A 19,411-nucleotide genomic window follows, 5' to 3' on the forward strand; every position below is an offset into this window, starting at 1 on the left:
TGGAACCTCCTCGCTCGCTGTACTCATGTTTGGCCCTGGTGCTTCTAAGGCTGACAATAGCCTCCACGCTGCCGATGGTGAGAACCGCGGAATTTCCAACTGCTTCTTAGGTAACGTGGGCCGTAATTTTAAAGAAATATCTTCCATTCCGCTCTTGCTCTGACAATCGCAAATATTCCAACAAAAATTTCTGTATTCTTTTCGTTTTAAATAAATAACTATGCTAAACAATATTATATTATATAAACTTGTAATTTTATCGATATAATAAATAAAACAGAATATTTTACTCACATCGTCTGTATAATCGTGGCATTCGATCGATTCATTGACCTCTCTAGCTTGCAACCTGGACTGTATTTGCTCCATATGCTGGTCCACGCAATTTCGCGACTCATTCGACAATGCTTCGTCCATGCCGAAGTAGAAAGTCTTCGGGGCGGATTTCTCCGGCGATGGCAGTCTAGAGAAATGATTGAAAACGCAATATTTCAGATTCTCCGCGATAATTATAAACAAAGATACTAATTATAGTCATCGGTTATCGGCGCCATCAGAAAATTAATTGCTCACTTATTCGTATCGCCCGCATGAGACGTTCATTGATAAGAGAAATAATTAGAATGGCTTGAACGGATACGTGCGATCCGCGACTCACGAAAGAGATAAATCTATCCGAGATGCAAGAGCAACTTACACGTGCCAATTTTTCTCGCGCACGACTTCCTTGACTTCTGGTTTCCTCACGAGCTTCTCTTTGGATTCGTCCTTCTTCTCCATCGTCGTGGAAACAGGTTCGCAGGGCCATCTCTTCTCGTCCGGTACGCCATCAGTATTCCTAGCGTCGTTCTTCCGCCATCTACGATCGGAATCTTTCTCTTTTCCTTTCTCTTTGGCCTCGCTCGTTCGCTCGGGCGTGCTCTCCCTCCCGGAACCCTGCCCGCGAGAATCCGTCGTCCTGACGTAGGGTCTCACCGGACTCTCTGATCTGGTTCTCGCTGGCTCCGCCGTGTTCTCATACTTCCGGCTCTTAGCCACGCTCTTTGCCCTTTGATAATCCTCGAGTAAATCTCTCCGTTGTTTCTCCGACAAGAACCTCTCCGCCGAAGAGCATTTCACCCCGTCCTTTGAATTTTTCCGAGGAGGATCCTTTGGATGCACCGCAGCGGATTCGTCAAATGTCGCCAATTTCTCAACGAGTCGTCTCTTTCCACCCGATACTTCCGTTTGCCTTTCCTCCAGGTAGTTCTGGGTTTTTCCTAGATCGCGGGTGTTTCCTTTACGTTCTTCATACGTGTTGAGCTTTTCGGATCGATTACAGCGGTCGATCATCCGCCTCTCTTCAATAATTCTATTCTCGATCGCGCATTCATCGCGAGAACTCTCTTCGTTCTTCGCTGATCGTTTTTCCGGCCTCTTCGTCTCTTCGACTTTCGAATCTTTAAATCGATCGACATTACTGTTACGCTCCATCAGATTCCCAGACTCTACTGCTGAAGAGGACCTACCGTTACAGTGGAGCTTGTTGCGCACCTTCCTGGCTACCTGCATTAGCTCCGCCTGGAACTCCGGACTGCTCATGCTTCTTTGCAACGTGTTCTTGCCATCAAAGATCCGCAAACGCCTCTGTTCGTCCCGGCACCAGCGATCCTGGAGATCGCGCCAGACGAGCCTGTTCTCCTTGTTGGCAGCACGACCGTCCTCGCCCCGCCACTGTCGCTCGTTCTCCAATCCACTACCACCGCCGCCGCTGTTCTCGCAACGTTCCCCGACGTGATTCTGCGACGATGAAGACAGCCAGTTGACTTGCGCTCTCTTCGTTTCCGCTCGCGTCTTGAAGAGGCGCGACCGCCTCGGCGGTGGCTGAACTTCCTCCTCGCCGCGACAACCACCCTGACGATCTTGGCCAGATTCCGCATATCTGCAGGCAAAGTCCCAACATCGAAATGTGCTACTGATATTTTGAATACAGAAAAATCGGGATATTAAACTTGGTAGAACAATATTAAGAAAAATGTAGAAAAAAGTATCGGTTTTCTGTAAAATTAAAAAATTAATTCTAAAAGAATTCAACATATATTATTCGAGATATTATTAATTCTAGAAAAGCTTTAGGATATCAGATTGTATATAAATTAACGTTATCGAAGAATAATAGTTATTCAAGAAAAAAAATAATCGACAACGCGTTAGCATTTCTCTACCTGTAAGAATCGGGGGACGACCTGTCGACGACGCCGTTCGACGGCGGCGCCGGTGCCTTATACTTCTTCTTGTTCTTGTATCGGCTCTCTCGCTCCCTGCAATCCCGCTCGGGATAATGCCCGTTTCCGCAATGCCGGTGCTCCATCGCGTGCTGATGCTGTTGCTTCCCGTTGCAACGCGCCGCCTCCTGCCCCGTCGGCGAGTATCGTAGATCGGGTTCGCTGCCAAACCTCTTGAGTTCCTGCATCTCGTTTTCCACGCAGCCTATCTCGCTCCGATGGCAGCAACGTTGTTCGAGCTTCCGGCCGCGCGAAGCGCCGATATTGGACGCCGAAGTACTGCGACTGCGGAATATTCCTGGCTGGAAAGCGAGAGAGGATGAAATCCTAATTTTAAAAAAACTGATTTACTCCATTATTTTATTTTTGTTTAAATATTTTTTTCAGTGCCGGTAATCCAATGAGAGAAAAATGTGGACATGATATTTATGCAAAGTGTACACTCAAATTTTATAAATAAATTCTCTGATTTTCCAAGTATTTGTGTTTAAAATTTTAGGTAAAATATTTGTACAAATACAATTTTAAAATATTTTATTTATTGTGTGTACGTGAATTTTATATATCTAATATAAATAAAACATTTTAATATATTTTAAATCTAAAAAATTTCAAATTTTTTATTAATATATTTATTTTATTAATATATTTATTTTATTAATATATTAATATATTTTTAAAATAAATATTTATGTATTGAATAATATGCTGGTGATAGTGAAGTTTTCAATAACAGCAGATAGCTAAAAAAATTACCAAAGAAACAATTTTTGAAAAATTCCCTTAGTCCAATAAAATTGCATGAGAATTCTCTGATTTTTAATAAAAATAGAATAAAACAAAAATCCCTGAGAATTCCAGATTTTCCAGGAAGTACACCCTGTTATATGACTGTCATTAATAATAAAAGTTCATTAGAGAGTTCTGAAAGATATCTATGGGATCTAAAAGAATATTCTTTTTCTTTTAAATATTACATAAAGGTAGCACAGTAAAGTGTTACGCGCGTTTATTCTTAGTACATTGTTGATTTACAGAACGTGCGCGACTTCCTTCTGATGCGCGTAATAAATGCTCTATAGAGAAGAGACCTCTCCTCTTCCCGTCACAAGCAGACGGATGAGAAACCGTCGTTTTTGTGCGAATACCGGCACAAAGAGTTCGATGAAGGTCGCGTGATACATTTTGCGAATTCGCGATGCACAAGAAGTCATTCTGTAGAATATTCTTAACCGGGTTACTACGCGACGCATGGCGTCCGACCAAAAGACACGTACAAATTCTGAACGACTGCCTGCATTACCTGCATGAGAATTCTAGACGACGGAAACAGGCTTCTTCGAAGACAGAAGGAGGACTGACTGTCCGAGATATAAAACCAGGAGATTGAACTAAAGAACTAGTGGGAATAAAAATGTAATTTTTCGGACATAGAGATGGTTTTGTGGAGTGCGGACTTTCACGCCGAAGATTCGGAGCAGAAAATTTATCATGCTTTTCGTATACTTTCGGTTGCAATTTGCAGTAATCTAAGTACATATCTCGTTCTTTTATCATTAAAAAATTCAATAGATATGAATTAAAAAAGTAGATTGATAAAGTTGCACTAGAATCTCTTTATAAGACTGAATAATATCTGTTTTTATCCTTTATCTCTTTCAGAATGGTTGTTCGATCATATCAGGTGCGCATTGAATTCTCATTCGTTCCAGAACATTTTTACTCGCCGAATCAGAGCGGCGAGTAAAAATATTCCGAAACGATCGCATCATCAAGCGAATCTTTTCGTAGGAGTCTTCCAACGGAATAAGAGAAATTCCGTTGTCGAGGCAGAATGTAAATGAATGAGTATACAACAATATGTTTCAAACAGAAATGAATTCAGCCCCTGGATCATCCAAACGGGGTAACTAAAAATTATATGTATAAGGATTCAAATACAATGTAATGTTTCAAAGTATAATATATACTAATTATACTACAAATTTTCCACACAATTGACTCTAATTTACTGCCATTATCATTATTATTATTGCGAGCGCTACCGTTATTATCGCTAATTACCGCTAACAATGAAAATTATTAATCGATATAGAAAGTCGCGCTCCTGCAGAAAAATCTCAACGGACGCAAGTGCAACGAATTAAGCGGCGACTCGTACAGAGCAGCATGATGGCACGCCACGTCATCAGCGCGACTCGAAAAGCCGCCGCGAATCCTTACCTTATTAAGGTCGTGCGGAAGCGTGAGGGCCGGAGGCCTGCGGCCGCTTATGGTTCCCCCGTTGTGAATGATGCTGCCATTATTGGTGGCGCGCAGCCGCTGATTGGGCGGCTCCGGCAGGACCTTGTGTCCCGCCGGTTGCTGAGGATGATGTCTCGTAAGCTCCCGAGGGAAGGACTGCGTCCACCCGCGCCTGCCAATCTCCTGCGACGGCCCATTGGACGCGCAGTATTGATGGGAGCTGCTGTTGCCCATTTCTATGCCGATCTGGCGTCTCTATGGAGTGCAGCACGATTCGCCATTCATCTTGTATCTGGAGAAGATCAGAAAGGGGGGACCAATTATCCAACATGTTTGCCTGAATCCCATTGAAAGATACCGCGGCATCTAATTGGATCCGCGAAGTTGTGAATGTACCATGATGTTTAAATCGGAATTTTTATGTAAACAATAGCTAAGTACATATTTTTAAAGTGTAACACCTGTTCAAGTAAAATATTACCTGGATACGTTTGCAACAAGCTTATATAAATGAATTCTAAAAAGATTAATACTTTGGAATAATAACTCTTGAATAAAACATGAAGATTACATATTTATTCAGTAGAAATTTGATAGCGGCAACTAATTAAGCGATAATTAGAATTTTTTTAAAATTGTTAAAAGGTGAGAAGAAAACAATAATTTTTAATTAAAATAAATTGACATTTAGAGAGTGAAAAATATACATGAAATAAAAAATATACTAAGTGGATGCAAATATTTATACAATGTTACATATCAGGTTTAAGTACTCTGTAAGATAATCGGATAGTCAATTAAGAGGACCACTTTGCAAACCTGTTCCAATTTCTCTTAAAACCTGTGTAAAATGTCCGCTTTTGCATACTAATTCGCTGGCGCTTTGCATATGACGATTAAGGGTGCAATTAAACGTTAATAAGTGTGATCAATTCGCAAATATGTTGCACAACAGCCCGCCTTAAATTTCCTTCGATAAGACCGTTTCTGTATAAAAAAAGACACGCCGGCATTAACACTTGACATATCTAATTAATATCTTGTACGTGAAAAGCATATTTCATGGATCAACTTCATCCATAATTAATGAAAAATTATCTTTACAAATACAGATTGTGTGTTTTATTTATCTTGTCGTTTTCGGCGACTAAAGAGAGGGGAGAAAATACATCATACAAAAAATAGTATCAATTTTCCTCAATTTTATAACGCGTCGTATTTTCGAATCATGTTCATAAAAGAAAAAGAAAACACTATTGTCGATAACTTTCTAATATCTCGCGTCAGACGCGAAGGACGGTGATCCGCGAGGCCATTGATGAACGAGAAGAGCACAACGAGGCTCCGAGGGGAACAAGAGGGATGGAACAAGAGGAGGGTAAACGCACGCGAGTTGGCCGAACGATCTGGGCAGGCCGGTTATCTTACAGTTAGACGTGGTTTAACCTCTTGTGTTAGTCGTGTCGGGATGCGGAGAGAAAGAGAGAAAGAGAGACAGAGAAACAGAGGAAGAGACGGTTCGGGACGCGTCTTTCTAAAGTAAGTTCTTCCATTCACCACCGGTACAGGAGCAGGTGCCCAACCTGCACACGCGACCCGTCCGTGTCGATCGACCGGTAGTACCGCTAATCCAGGAATGAGTAAGAGATCGCGAAAAGTCGCGGGACAGGTAAACGAGTCGTTAAGGTAAACGAGTAGGGCGACTTTTATTAATGCATTTCGTATTCAAGGGGCATGGAAGCGAATGGAAAATTGCTTTTCCACGTATGCGTGTCTCTCTCCTTCTCTCATATCTCGCGCGATCAAATTGAAAATAAAGCACCGGATCGAATCGTTGCTCGCGCGAGTTAATATTCGCAAAAAATACGCGAGGCGAATGAGCAAAATTACACTCACGATCGTTCGACAGATGATATTCTCTTGATATCAGATGCAAGAGAGGACGATCTAGATCTTACTGTATCTTTGCTTGATAAAAAGCATTGAAATCGGAGTTCGCGTTGGATGAAATAACTAGTTGAATATACGAATAGGGAATATGAGGGAATACGAAGTGTAAATGATAGCTTAGATATTCACCAACGTAATTACACTATTTGCGTTTCCTGAGATGGAAAAGCTTCAACGCGTTTCACTTCCGCGTCTGTGACGCAGTGAGGCAAGAGGGGCCGGATTGATCGATATCGTAGTCAGATCAGAGAAAAAGACAGCGCGTTTTCTCACAGTTTCACCTCCGACAATGTATTCTGAAATTCACGCAGTTCAGTTGGTCGCATTTGACGTTGACGTACGCAATTTTATTCTTTCAAGAATGATGAACGTAATACGATTAATTGCGCGAATCAATGCAAAACAATACCCTATTTCACGGTAATGTTTATTTCATACAGTGCAAAACTTGTATCGTTTATGAAAACAATGCAACATTCTTAATGATATCAAGACGCTTTAATTTCGACCAAATTTCGCAATTTGTAATTTATTTCGTAACTTGATATATATAAATATACATAAATTAAATTGTTATAAGAATAAATTTTTATAAATTATATAATTTTTATAAAGTGAAAAATAACTATTACATGATAGAAACGGAGAAAGAGAGAGCCAGCTGATTTTTCTTTGGCGATTATTTTAGCGGAGCGCAATCGCGCGAGAGAAAAATTCCGCGATAAACACCTGGCAATATCTCACCATTCGCTGAGCATCATCAGCGTCATCGGTTCTTCGGCGGTTTCGCGCGCGATTGTCGTGCCGCGGCGAGAGGATTCTCCGGGGCACAAAGTGGCAAGTGATGCATGACGGATGGCGGCGGTTATGATAACTCGAGCGTAGGGTACCCGCGGGGGAAAGACGAAGGAGACGAGGGGGAAGAGGGGAAAGGAGCAACGGTAGAAGGAAAAGGAGGAAGAGGAGGAAGAAAAGGAGCGCAGGGGGCGACGAAGCGCGAAGGGACCCAAGTATAGAGAACGGGGAACCGGGAGGGCAGGAGGGAGGAGGACGTTTGCCCCCTCGCGATGATCATCGCCGAGAGTCATCGAACTTGGAAGGATAGGAAGAACGATTCTCCGTCTGCCGTCTCTCGTCTTCGCGATAGCTCGCCTCGCTCGTTCGCTCGTCTAGGATAGAGGCAGGCAGGCAGCTGTATACAGCCCCGGCTATCTTGAAGGAACTCGAATCGAACCCGGGCGATATACATACGCCCACGTGTCGCGATTGTCGGCACAAATCATGCACTTCCTGCTGCAAACGCGCCGTACAAAAATCCCGAAAGAGCGAGCGCGCAGGCCGACAATCCGATTCGATTGGATGATTCGTTCTTTTCCCCTATTTTTTTCCGCGCTCATTTATTTATGAAATGAATCGAATCGAGATCGTCTTCCTTTTTCCCCTCTCTCGTCGTGTGCGCAATTTATGCAACTGTGCAGTTTTGTTAACCGACGAGAGGATCAGGAACATCGCGAGTGCTCTCGCAAGAGAGCGGTCATTAGAGATTGGCTCCGCGCTCGTAATGGAAATATCATTCGCCGCATTTAAATCGTGGATTCGAGTGTGCGGAATAAAGACCGGGAGCTCTCGCTAGATCGGAAATGATACCGAGCCAAGAGTCGTTATTACATTCCTGGATTTGCAAAATGAGAGGGCGCGTCTCTCCTTTTTCAATAGCAATGTCTCGCTCGGTATTACGGTCTGTCTCTCCTCGTGATAGCAATATTTCACCTTGTACAACCGCGCATTTCGTCTTCCAACAGTAACGTTTAATGCTCGGGTACAATTTTTTTTAGCTGAAAATAACGTGCAACTAGACGTGGGTGGCATCCGACTTTCCGAGGAACGCGTTCAGAGTTAAATAGAATCATCTTGCTGTTAGAAAAATTATATAAGGAGAATTACTCGAATTATTTAAGAGAAAATATAGAAAACTACATACATATACTTAGAAAATAGATATAATAATGATTTCCGTTATATTTCACAAAAATATTTACGTACAAATGTAATTATGCTTCGTCTTTAAATAGGAAACAAATAATCCAAATAATTTGATTAAATAAAACTCAGATAAAATCTTTTCACAGCATGCAATTAAACCGATGCAATTAAACGTGCGAGTCTCTCAAAATAATATAAAAGAGACGCAGGCGTTCCAAGATCAGATACAATTTTCTCGCTCAGAGTGATATAACCACGTGTTCCATCATCCGCGAAGACCAATGTTCCACCCTGTATAATCTCGTCTACCGACAGGAAGGTTCTGTCTTGTAAAGTCGCGGCGGCTGGACGCTCGTAAAGAACAAAATGCCAATCCAATTTCCCGGAAGGTCTCACTCAAGCAGGTCTTCCCTCTTTCTCCCTCCGCGATCGGTTAAGGAGCCAGCTCTTCCTCCGCTCTCGGGAATCTCGCGGGCAGATATTCCGCCCGCTGGAATTTAACCGTTGCGCCCTCGGGCTCGGGAGGGACAACCGGTACCGGTTGCGCGAAACAACGAGAGACCATATCCCGATATATGTGTGTATGTGTGTGTGTAATAAAAGCCGGTCTAAATACTTCAAACATGCCGTCGAGGTATCGTTAAGCGACACGCTATCGGATAATCGATGTTGGATCAATGTGTCGTTCTGTCAGTTTTGTATATAGTTGTAACGAGCGTTATCGCAACCCATGTGCTATTTCTAAGCATCTATATATGTATAGGTTGATTAGAAAATAGCATTGAGAGTGTCAGCGATAAATTATCATGAAATATAACAACTATAAAATTTTGCATTGCGATAAATAAATTATTCTCTCCTGGAAATACATAATATTGCAAGACAATGTTGCTAGCCTGACCCTTGCGCAAAGAATCGAGAGCATTTTCTCACCTGGGCGCAGCGCTCGTAATGCGAAAAGTCACGAGTGAAGGAGATATTGTTTACACAATTCCGCGTAATGTAGCTTTCGCGTGCGTTTCGTACGCGCAGACTGGTATTGATTTAACAAGCTGGTCCGATGATGAAACATACAGCGTTTATCTCCGAGGGAGGAGGAGGAAGGGCGGCGAAAAATCACGATATTCGCCGCGCACGGTGGGAAACAAAGGTAACACACGTGTTGTACTCACGGGGACCCCTGCTATCTGAATCCCCCATACACAATGGCGTGTATTCCAACTTTCACATTTTGCACGAAAGTAATAACGTTACGATGCGCGCCGTCGCGTGAAAATCTTACCAATCCCAGTCTCGCAACCTGAACAACCCGCGCGCGGAGATACTATCTCACCCCCGATCTATCCCATATATCAGCGGCCGGCGCGTCCCCTGATGCTGCACGGCTAGATCCGCTGCTCGATCGCGGTAATAATGATCGAACAATGGACGCTCACCCAAGGGGCGCGGGTGAAAACCTTGTTGCCTCGCGCGGCGATTCGACTTTGGTTCTGACCCCTGACCCTGACGCGCGCATCCCTCGATCGAACGTCAAAGCCGGTTTGATCATCCCTAAGAATATTTCCCGGCAGAAATTAATTAAAGTAAATAATTTCGGGAAGATTCACAAAAGAGTTCTTGTGCAAAAGATTTGGCTCAGCGACTTTTTAATGAAACAAAAATTCCCGCCAATCGGGATCAAGATAATAATCAAGATAAAAATCAAGATAATAACGGTGAATTTAGATTTGTAAAAAATATTTATATACACAAATTATTCTTTCCAATAGAGAAAAAATATATAATTGTGTGCTGTCTTAATGCTTTCGTTAGTGATGTAAAGTGCAAAATTCTCCTCATCGTTGCTTCCAACGTTAACAGCGCGATGCAGAAATCTCTACGTTGCGGCATCGCAATGCGCTGTCGCAGCTTAAAGTGCTAATCGCGCAATCACGACGAAATCAACGCATTTCCTAACGAAACGTCGCACTTTCGACGTGCCGCGAGACTAATTTTCCGCGCCGCGAGCATTAACCGGTCTCGCTCTTCCGTGACTCCTGTCAGACTCCTCGAGGAGACGAGATCGGGCGCGCGAAACACGAGATGAACGGGGCTAACTTACGGACTTACTGACTTTTCGTACTCCCTGCCGTACGTGCCACGGCACGGTAGATAGCAAACGGCTCTTGTAACTCTCGCCGAGATAAATGCAGATTGTGCGAGGAGGTATACGTCTAGGCCTGTCTCGCAACTCTTGCTTAATTGACGCTGAGATCCTTCGGATGCCGTTCCCTCTCCTCTTTCTCTCTTCCCCTTTCTCACTCGTGATTTCCTTGTCGGAGGAAAGAACGGAAGAGGAAGGCCGAGGCCACGGAGGGTAAAGCGAGAAAGAAAATGCGGGGTAAAATAGACAGATGAAAGAAGGAAAAGAGATACGAAGGGAGAAGTAGAGGGAAGAATGCGGAGTGAGAGAAAGAGGACAAATTATTAAGCAGACTATAGGTGCGCGAGAGTAATATATCGCACGTGGTCGTAGCTACTGAATCAGTGTATATCGAGCAGTACTTTAGCTCATTAAAGAGCGCGCATCGCGCGGATGCCCGCCGTCGACTTCTCGGGAGCTTTAATTAATCAAGAATCGTAACGTTAGACCATCTGTGGCGATAAGGTGCGCGCAGGTGCTTTATACGCGCGTTCGCGATCACGATCATCGTGTGCCGGCGTATGCGTTCGAGATTACAGAGTGCGCCGGCCAAATAGGCATCCGGTAATTACGGGCCGCCCAAGTATCTTTCGAAACGAAAATCAAGTGGTGCCAAAAGGAATATGTTCGAAAGAAAAGAAATCTAATGAGAAAAAAATGCAAAGATATTTGACGCAAAGTTTCGAAAAGAGAAGGCGAGATTCACCAGAGCCTATCTTTCAAATCTACTCTTTTGAAATTTCCTCAATTTCCATTCCCTCTACTCATTTGATTTTAAAATTAGAATCCCTCGGAATATTTCGCCTCGTCTGGCATTCTTAATTTGAGAACTCCCCCTTACGTCTGTTGAATTCTCGTTGCGTCGATTCCTCGATGAACACGTTCCACGTTACGTGTCCGAAATGCGCGATCGCGCAAGGGATCGTCGCGTTCCTCCGACTAATCGTTTAGGCGCAACTTTGTCATCGTGTCCTACGACTCGTAACGCAAACGACGACGGGCGATACCTTCGAAACACTCCCCGGGATCGTTTAATTACCGCGTGGCAACGGCATATGTTTGCATGCGAAATGTGTGTCCACGCATCCTGCGCACTAGTAATTGCCCCTTTACGTGTCACGAGCCGGGAGGAGGACGACGTCGTGACTGTCCGCCGTAGGTGCTGCCTCCGGTAACGTCGATCCTTCCGGCCGCCCGCCGGGCGCATTTATGTCGCGTTCTTAATGCATGCAAACGATCGAGGATATATGAAAAAGTATCTTTCCGCCCGTTAACGTAATTTGCCCGTAATATCACGGTATCTTGTGCTTTCTTTTTCTTTTTCTCTCCTCTCCTCGCGATGTCGCAATGTAAGTAGGAGGAACGAAAATGCGGGTTCTTGATGTCTTTTGTAATATTTTTTTGACTTCCACAATTTTATTTCGCTTGCATATGTAAGCCTAACTCATTATTGCATTCTGCATCCGTGAAAATATATTTTGTAGCATTTAAAAATATAATAAAATATATAAAATGAATGTTGTTTTTATGGTGAATATTTTAAGATTTTTTTTTGAATATATGATTTCTCACAAAAGAAAAAAACATCACTTTCTAAATTACGTATTTCAATTTTGGATCGCGATCAAACTCACCGGTATTCATCGATCAAATCTGTACGTCTTGACGAGCAGGAGATATCGCGGTCCCGAGCTTGTTCCAAATTTAATTAATCGCGCAGAAATGAAGCGTCGCGCTTGATCCGGCTCGGTAAAGGAAGCGAAATGGAGGCACGAGACGAAAAAAGAAGAGATTCGTCAGGTGGATTCAGGTCGCGGACCCCGTGCGAAAAAGAAAGTCCTCCTCGAGATCGGAACCTTGTTGAGAGTGGAACCCCGCAGGAGCCATCGATATCTCCGCCCATCCCGAGCGCTCGATGACCGAAATTTACTCCGCATACAGGTACACAGAAGTTGCCGAATTCACGCGCGACGTGCCTTAGATCGAAAGTAGGTGGGTAACCTCGGTACGAATGCTGCAGGCGCATTCCGCCATTTGCGGCCGTCGCGTCGTAGAAAGTTGCGGCATCGATCGATCGGACGGTCGATTCGAATGAAACATCTCGTGCGATTCGGCTCGTATATCACAATAATTAATTGGCCGCGTTAATTTTATGACCAAGCCATCATTTCAGTCAGAAAATCTCGAAAAAAATATGATAATGTATGCATAATATATGCATATATGCAGAATATATTTGAATTTTTTCTAATGTTTGGTAATGTATAAAAATTTCCTGACTTTAAAATATTCAATCAACTATTTAATCAATCAAAGAAAAAAGTACTATTATGAGATAAAATGTCGATAGAAAAATCGATAAATGTGAAATATTATTTTTTCGATTGATTTTTTTTACATATATATTTCGTTTTAAAGAAAATTTAATTTGAAACTCGGTAGTTAAGAGATGTGACACTGAGAACTATATAAAGTTACAAGTGCCTGCGATCAAATAGTATCTATAAAAAATTGATCTTGAGATCACGAAAGAAACTCCTTATAAACTAATGTGAAAAAAGTGGTTCGACAGCTCGACAGTTACATATCGAGCCTCGACAGGCTACGAGGTATGGATGAGTGCCGGAAGCGTGATCGGTAATTAAAAGCAATGCGTTTAGAATGAGAACGAAGAGACGACTTCAATTATCGAGTGTACGTTTTAATGACCAACGATAAGCGTCACGGAAGGAGCAGCTCGTCGTTCGCGCGCGCGCCAATTAAAATAGATTGCTCGATCGCGAAATTCCAAGATATCGCGTGCGAGCAAGGATTACACATCGTCCGCGAGGAAGACCAGCCACGAGCAGAGCTTAAGAATAAAATCGATACTTTGAATGTCTTGGAATAATTTAACATCTGATATTTCTTTAGAATCAAACAAAAAAAATATTTTTTAATATATTATTTAAAATTTTATATTTTAAATAATATTAAAAAATAACAATTTAAAGAACGATAAATTAAAAATTTCTGCTTTTGCGAAATATGTAGATATTTAGATAATGCAGCGGTATCGAAATAGCAATATCTATCTGGATTCAATCTAAGTATGTGAAAACTTTATATGAAAGTTCAAAAAGAGAGAGAGAGAGAGAGAAAGAGCCTGAAATAACTTTCTATATGACGATTATGGCATCGGCATATTATGATTCGCGATCGAGTGCTTCGATCAGTTATCGTCTGCGTTGAATTAAGATGATGAATAGCACGTGTAAAAATCGCCGAGACGCGACTATTGTCGATGTGGACGTACGTGAAATGAATTTCTCCCGCGGACGAGTGCCGATTGAGCGCATGCTGGATGTCGCGCGATTAGAAATCTCGCGCGTAAAGCCCGATTGGCGAACGTAATGATATTTCTGACACATTTTCTAATGCCATGCATTATTCGCATGCTTCTGCACGAAATATCAATCGGAAAAATCCATCTTGAGAATCAAGAAGATTTCAATTGAAATGCGAAAATTGTAAGAGCTAAATGTTGTCATTATTTTAATCTTATTAAAGTTAATTAAAAAGAATTTCAAAAACTAATATAACGAGATTATACAACTTAATTATAATGTTAAATATTCTATTAACCACACACACAGTATGGACGTTACTATATAATCAAAAATATATCCGGAAATTACATATAAAAGTATATGATTAAACCATAAATGTAAAATTATGCAAGTATTCATTTACAGTATAATCTCAGAAGATCACACGCCTATCAGAGTAAAACCTGATCAGACCGATAGGTATAGATTCCTATCGAAATACATAGAAGCATATTTGATTTTTTTACGGCTCGTAATTGGAGCGTGGATGGAACATGACCATCTCTATAGCGAGTCAAGCCTCCGAGTTTCACGTTAGACGTCGTCACGCAAAGTAAATCTCGCGACGCATCCGTTAGAAATCACGTTAGAAATATCGCCGTTGCACCTGTGAGCCGCCGGGTTTAAGCGCTCGGGTTTTATTGCGTTCCGAGCCGATAATCGATGATCAAAGCCGATTCGCGATTGTAATCATGATGAAAATGCTTTAGCAATTTTGCGACAATTATTTCATAAAGTTGAATCGCACTAAAAAAATTTCGAAAGAGATTAAAATATTGGACAATATTTGTGAAAAAAAAGAGATGAGATGTACCGATAACAAATATTATTTAAATGAATATTATTTGTATAATTTTAGAGCAATAATAAATATTAATAATTATAATTTAAAAATTATATTTTAATAATTATTCTAATAATTATATATTTTGAGCATATTTTTTTTATCGATGTTAATTTCTAACGAAAGATGAGATTTTAATCCATAATATAAAGTCTTAATGAATGTTCACATGCTAGCAGGTCGCAATATATTAATAATCATGTGTATGTCGATAGTGTCAGCCGCTATGGGAGAAATCGGGTCACATCGAATAAATTAAATAATTCTTTAATTAATTTTTGATCGCGCGCAATACGAAAGCGCGATTTCACTTCTTCCCGATAACGGCGTCGTATCCTTGTGCACGATAACAGCTTGAAATATACGGGATGTCACGAAATAAACGAAAGTTGAAACTGATATACTTTCGAGGAATTTCTAATGTTACATAAATATATATAATATATATATATATATATATATATATATATATATATATATAATATATAATATATATATAAATATATATAATATATAAATATATATAATAATAATAAAATATGAATGCAAATTATTTTCGTGTATTTTTACACGCGTCAAAATCTAGATTCAAATTGCCAAGTTTCTCCAACGAATATGGGGTAATCAGATTTCTATAATATTATACCAGACCATTAATAACGATGTTATCGTGAAGCTGCGATAGTCACTTAATTGGGCAAAATATAATTAATTGCATCAATGGACAAAATATTAACCTAGAATATCAATCAATACTTATCTATACATGAAAATAGCTTATGTTTTAATAACTGCCGATAAATTGAAAAATGATTCTGTGCCAAAATATAAATTAGTACATTAAACCCAACTTAAATATTCTGTCCAATTGTAAATAGCTACCTGTCAATGTTAACAGTTTAGGTATAATATATAGAAGCCTGTGGCAACTTTCAGCAAAAAAAAACGTGGCGTTACGTCATCGAGCACCGAAACTATCCGATGAATCGTGTGCATTCTTCCATTTCTCTTTCCCACTAAAAAAACCACCGTTCCTATATATTCATCGGTAATAATCGTGTGCGAATGGGATGATTACGTAATGAAAGTAAAATAAGTAATCGGAAGGCAAGAACCGTGACAGCGGCGTCGTCAAAAGAGTTTTTTTATTTTAAAACAGAAGTTGCCAAAAATTCCAAGATAATACCTCTCTTTTCCTCCTGCGAAAAATAATATAATTCTTAATAATTATTCTTAAGTATATATAATAATTATTCTTAAATAATAATTATTATTCTTAATAATTATTCTTAAATATATTTCTTCTTAGGTTATTTAATAAATAATCATACGTGATAATTAAAGATGATATTAAAGATAGAATAAATATGCAAATCTTTTTCTACAAAATCAAGATAAATATATAATATGTTTGAGAATTTATGCCTCAAAAAGTCTCGTATCTCTCTCGCTTTACGAGCATATACAAATTCTTATGTTAGATTTTGTTCATTTTTATCGTGCAGAGATTTATGGCGAAACGCAGCATAATTTCATTGCGTAACGACACACTTTACTTCCCGCCTCGCACTCGCTCGTATCGGCGACTTTGAGGTCAATCAATACACACAATTTTACTTTCTTCTCTGCTACGATCTCGAAAAAAATACGCATCTTTATAAGTCGCGATCGCAGAGGCGTCAATTTATCATCATGAAATCTCGCTCCATCTGATGACAGGCAGTTTACGAAACGACTTACATTAACAAGCGTAACTTGTATCTCAGACATACGTTACATTAAAAAATTAACATTATAATCAACTAATTATATTGCTAAATTGAGAAAATTAGAAAAAAATATATATTACAGTTTAAATTATTATAATATACATAAAATGCACGTGTTATATATAAGATATTCTACATTTCTATCGTACTATTTGTATGATTCATTCGCTTTAGAGTTTGAAAAACACTTTCTATAAATAATATCATATATTTCAGACATTAAACACACTTATCGTGCACGCCAATCGCGACTTGACACGCACTAAAAAGAAGTTTGTTGTTGATCACTACCGGCGGCTTGTAGGTAGCCAAGGCTGCGGCGAGAGAAATTGCCCACGCGACGTGTCCTACGCGACGAGAACCTCGCCTACGCGCGTAAATGAAGCTTTAAGCTGGCATTCCACCGAATCGGACACGAGGTGGTTTATCTCGATGCGAATAATAATAATAATGCAGATAATAATCGAACGTAGTACACGATTTGGCGAAATCGCGATACAAGACACTACGCAGTATCGCGCGTCCTCGAACGAGACATGTGACAATCAATAAATAAAATTTCTCGAAGTATTTTTTTTTCGGCATATACTTATTGAATTATTTATGGATTCAGCCTTGCAAATTTTTTAAGGACTTACGAGTTTTATTGAATTAATGAATCTCTAGTACCATTCTTTCTGTCGTATTTACTATTCTTTCTATTCTAAATCGTCAATTTGTTGTAAACATCTGTTTAATTGTGATGAGCGTTGAATTTCGATCCTAAGAGTCCATGTCGGTTTATTCGGTGGGACATTTCCTTTACGTTCTCGCGTGAAAGGCAGCTTATCGGGGACGTCGCCTTGCCTACCAGGCAAAGGATGGCCAGCGGGCGTATCTATACAAAATGTCCAGCGAAGGAGATGACTGACGTCCCGCAGATAAACATATATCTCGCTTATAGGAACTTTCACACGCCGGAACGCCGACGTTTCTCTCGCGACACTGTGAGAGATATTCCCTTCCTAAAAGCAGCCTCTCGAATAATATGAATGATTTGTATCTTAATAGGAAGCGCTATTACGACGGTAGAGAGACACGTGCTACCTTAATGGACAAATGGCATGTAAGTTTCTTCGTGCCCAGAGACGCTTCGTGTCCGGGATGCGCTTGCGTTTCGTAATCGTAACCACAACCGCGACTATTGCGATTTTAATTAGAAGGAGTCACAAAAGTATGAACGATAAATATAGAGATTAGTATTCTAAAAACTTTAGAATCGCATTTGTATCATTGGGATAATTTATTCATGTATATAACTGTTTGATAATCTGCAAAATTTAAATGATATGTATGTACAAATGCAGAGAATATAGAAAAAAAAATATTAGTCTTCCTCTTTTGTCTCATCATTAGCTTAAAACTTCGAAGAACAACATTTTAACGTCTTTGCAGAGATTCCGATCTCTCGCGATTAAATCCAGCCTTGGCCAAAATGGAAATCTCTCCGATCATCGATACGAGATCGACGCAATCTCGGTGGTAAAATGCATGTAATAATCGATGCGATAATCCCTACAGTAAGCTCCATTAATATTAAACGGTTGCGAAAGAACATCGTCGTCGGGAAATCGTCGGCGAGCGACTACTTTCAAAAAGTTATGGCGAAAGAAAGACGATGTCACTGTCTCCGTTTCTTATGCGCATATTTAAAGTGATAATTGTCGATGTTAAAGATCGGCGGGTTGATCATTGGCAGTTTTATGATGAATTTCACTGTCTTTACGAGACCCCGATCACCGCGGCTTTCCCTCCTTCGGGCGAACGCGTGCGTCCTTCGTGTCTGTCAGTTAGAAAACAGGAAGGTGCACAATGCTTCAATGCATTTCGTTGCATGAACGAAACGATTGTTGAAAATCGCGATGTTATTACTCAAGTTTCTTCAGACTTTATTGCTAGATGCAGCAACATGCAACGTATCTTTAAAAAAAATAATTATTGGTAATTTATTTTTATATATGTAAAACAGATTAATTGTCTCACAAATTACTCTCACATCTGCTGCTTAGTATTATTTGAAAAGTTAATATAAAAGGTTAGATTTTAAATAAATATATATCTAAACTTGACATATTAAACCTATGTGCATATCCAAATTTTAAAAACTAAATTTTCAATATATAAAATGATAGTATTTTACTTGTAATTGTATATAATAACAATAATTTGTTTGTAATCAAAGTTAAAAACGTAGAGCATTTTAAAAAAATATCGCACAATTTTAGATTTAAAAAAATCACTGATATATTTTTAATTCAGAAATTTTAATTGTTTATAATAATTTTTGTTTCGCATTTGTAATTGTACCATTTAAAACTTACAGTCAAATAACATTTCTCAATATTTTTGTATTTTTTATAATTTTGACTATAAACAAAATTATTGTCACTACACAATTACAAACAAAATTCACTATCATTTTCCGTAAAAAAACTCAATTTATTTAAAGTACAGAGTGTGCTAATTTCTCATAGATATGAAATATTAAGATTGTCGAATATATATGTTTACCTGTCATTTGCCAACCTAATATTTTGCCGAGCAATTTCTCGAATGAATTTCGTGATTATCACTTATTTTAAACTCCATTAGTATTAACACTTGAGTGACGTGTGCGGGATTCTTCAATCTATGCTTCCAATTTTTGTTATGGATAACCGAAAATTGGGTTTGATATTTTACATAGCTTCTCCCTCTATCTTATCGTGTTCGAAGAGGCCCCCTCCGGGTCTTCCTCGCACCGTTTAATTTGGACCTCGCCGCTCTTC

At 39.9% G+C, this 19,411-nt stretch overlaps 1 protein-coding gene across 6 annotated transcripts in view; it reads right to left on the reverse strand.

Annotated features, from left to right (window-relative positions):
* LOC145966122 (uncharacterized) overlaps positions 1-19,411 on the reverse strand; it is a 72,660-nt gene that overhangs the window by 5,382 nt on the left and 47,867 nt on the right. For 5 of the 6 annotated variants that reach the window (XM_083089928.1, XM_083089927.1, XM_083089931.1 and 2 more), the window contains exons 2-6: positions 4,488-4,800; positions 2,205-2,566; positions 698-1,921; positions 295-463; positions 1-159 (exon numbers count right to left, since the gene is read on the reverse strand). In XM_083089928.1, the coding sequence (XP_082946054.1) occupies positions 1-159; positions 295-463; positions 698-1,921; positions 2,205-2,566; positions 4,488-4,742 (2,169 nt within the window). In that variant the 5' untranslated portion in view covers positions 4,743-4,800. The remainder of the gene's footprint in view (positions 160-294; positions 464-697; positions 1,922-2,204; positions 2,567-4,487; positions 4,801-19,411) is intronic. The other variant, XM_083089929.1, reaches the window with a different exon arrangement.

This window comes from Camponotus vicinus, unplaced genomic scaffold, assembly GCF_025532165.1.
Source record: "Camponotus vicinus isolate PSW18456_S1 unplaced genomic scaffold, iyCamVici1.0 SCAF_2, whole genome shotgun sequence".
Classification (NCBI taxonomy): Eukaryota; Metazoa; Arthropoda; class Insecta; order Hymenoptera; family Formicidae; genus Camponotus; species Camponotus vicinus.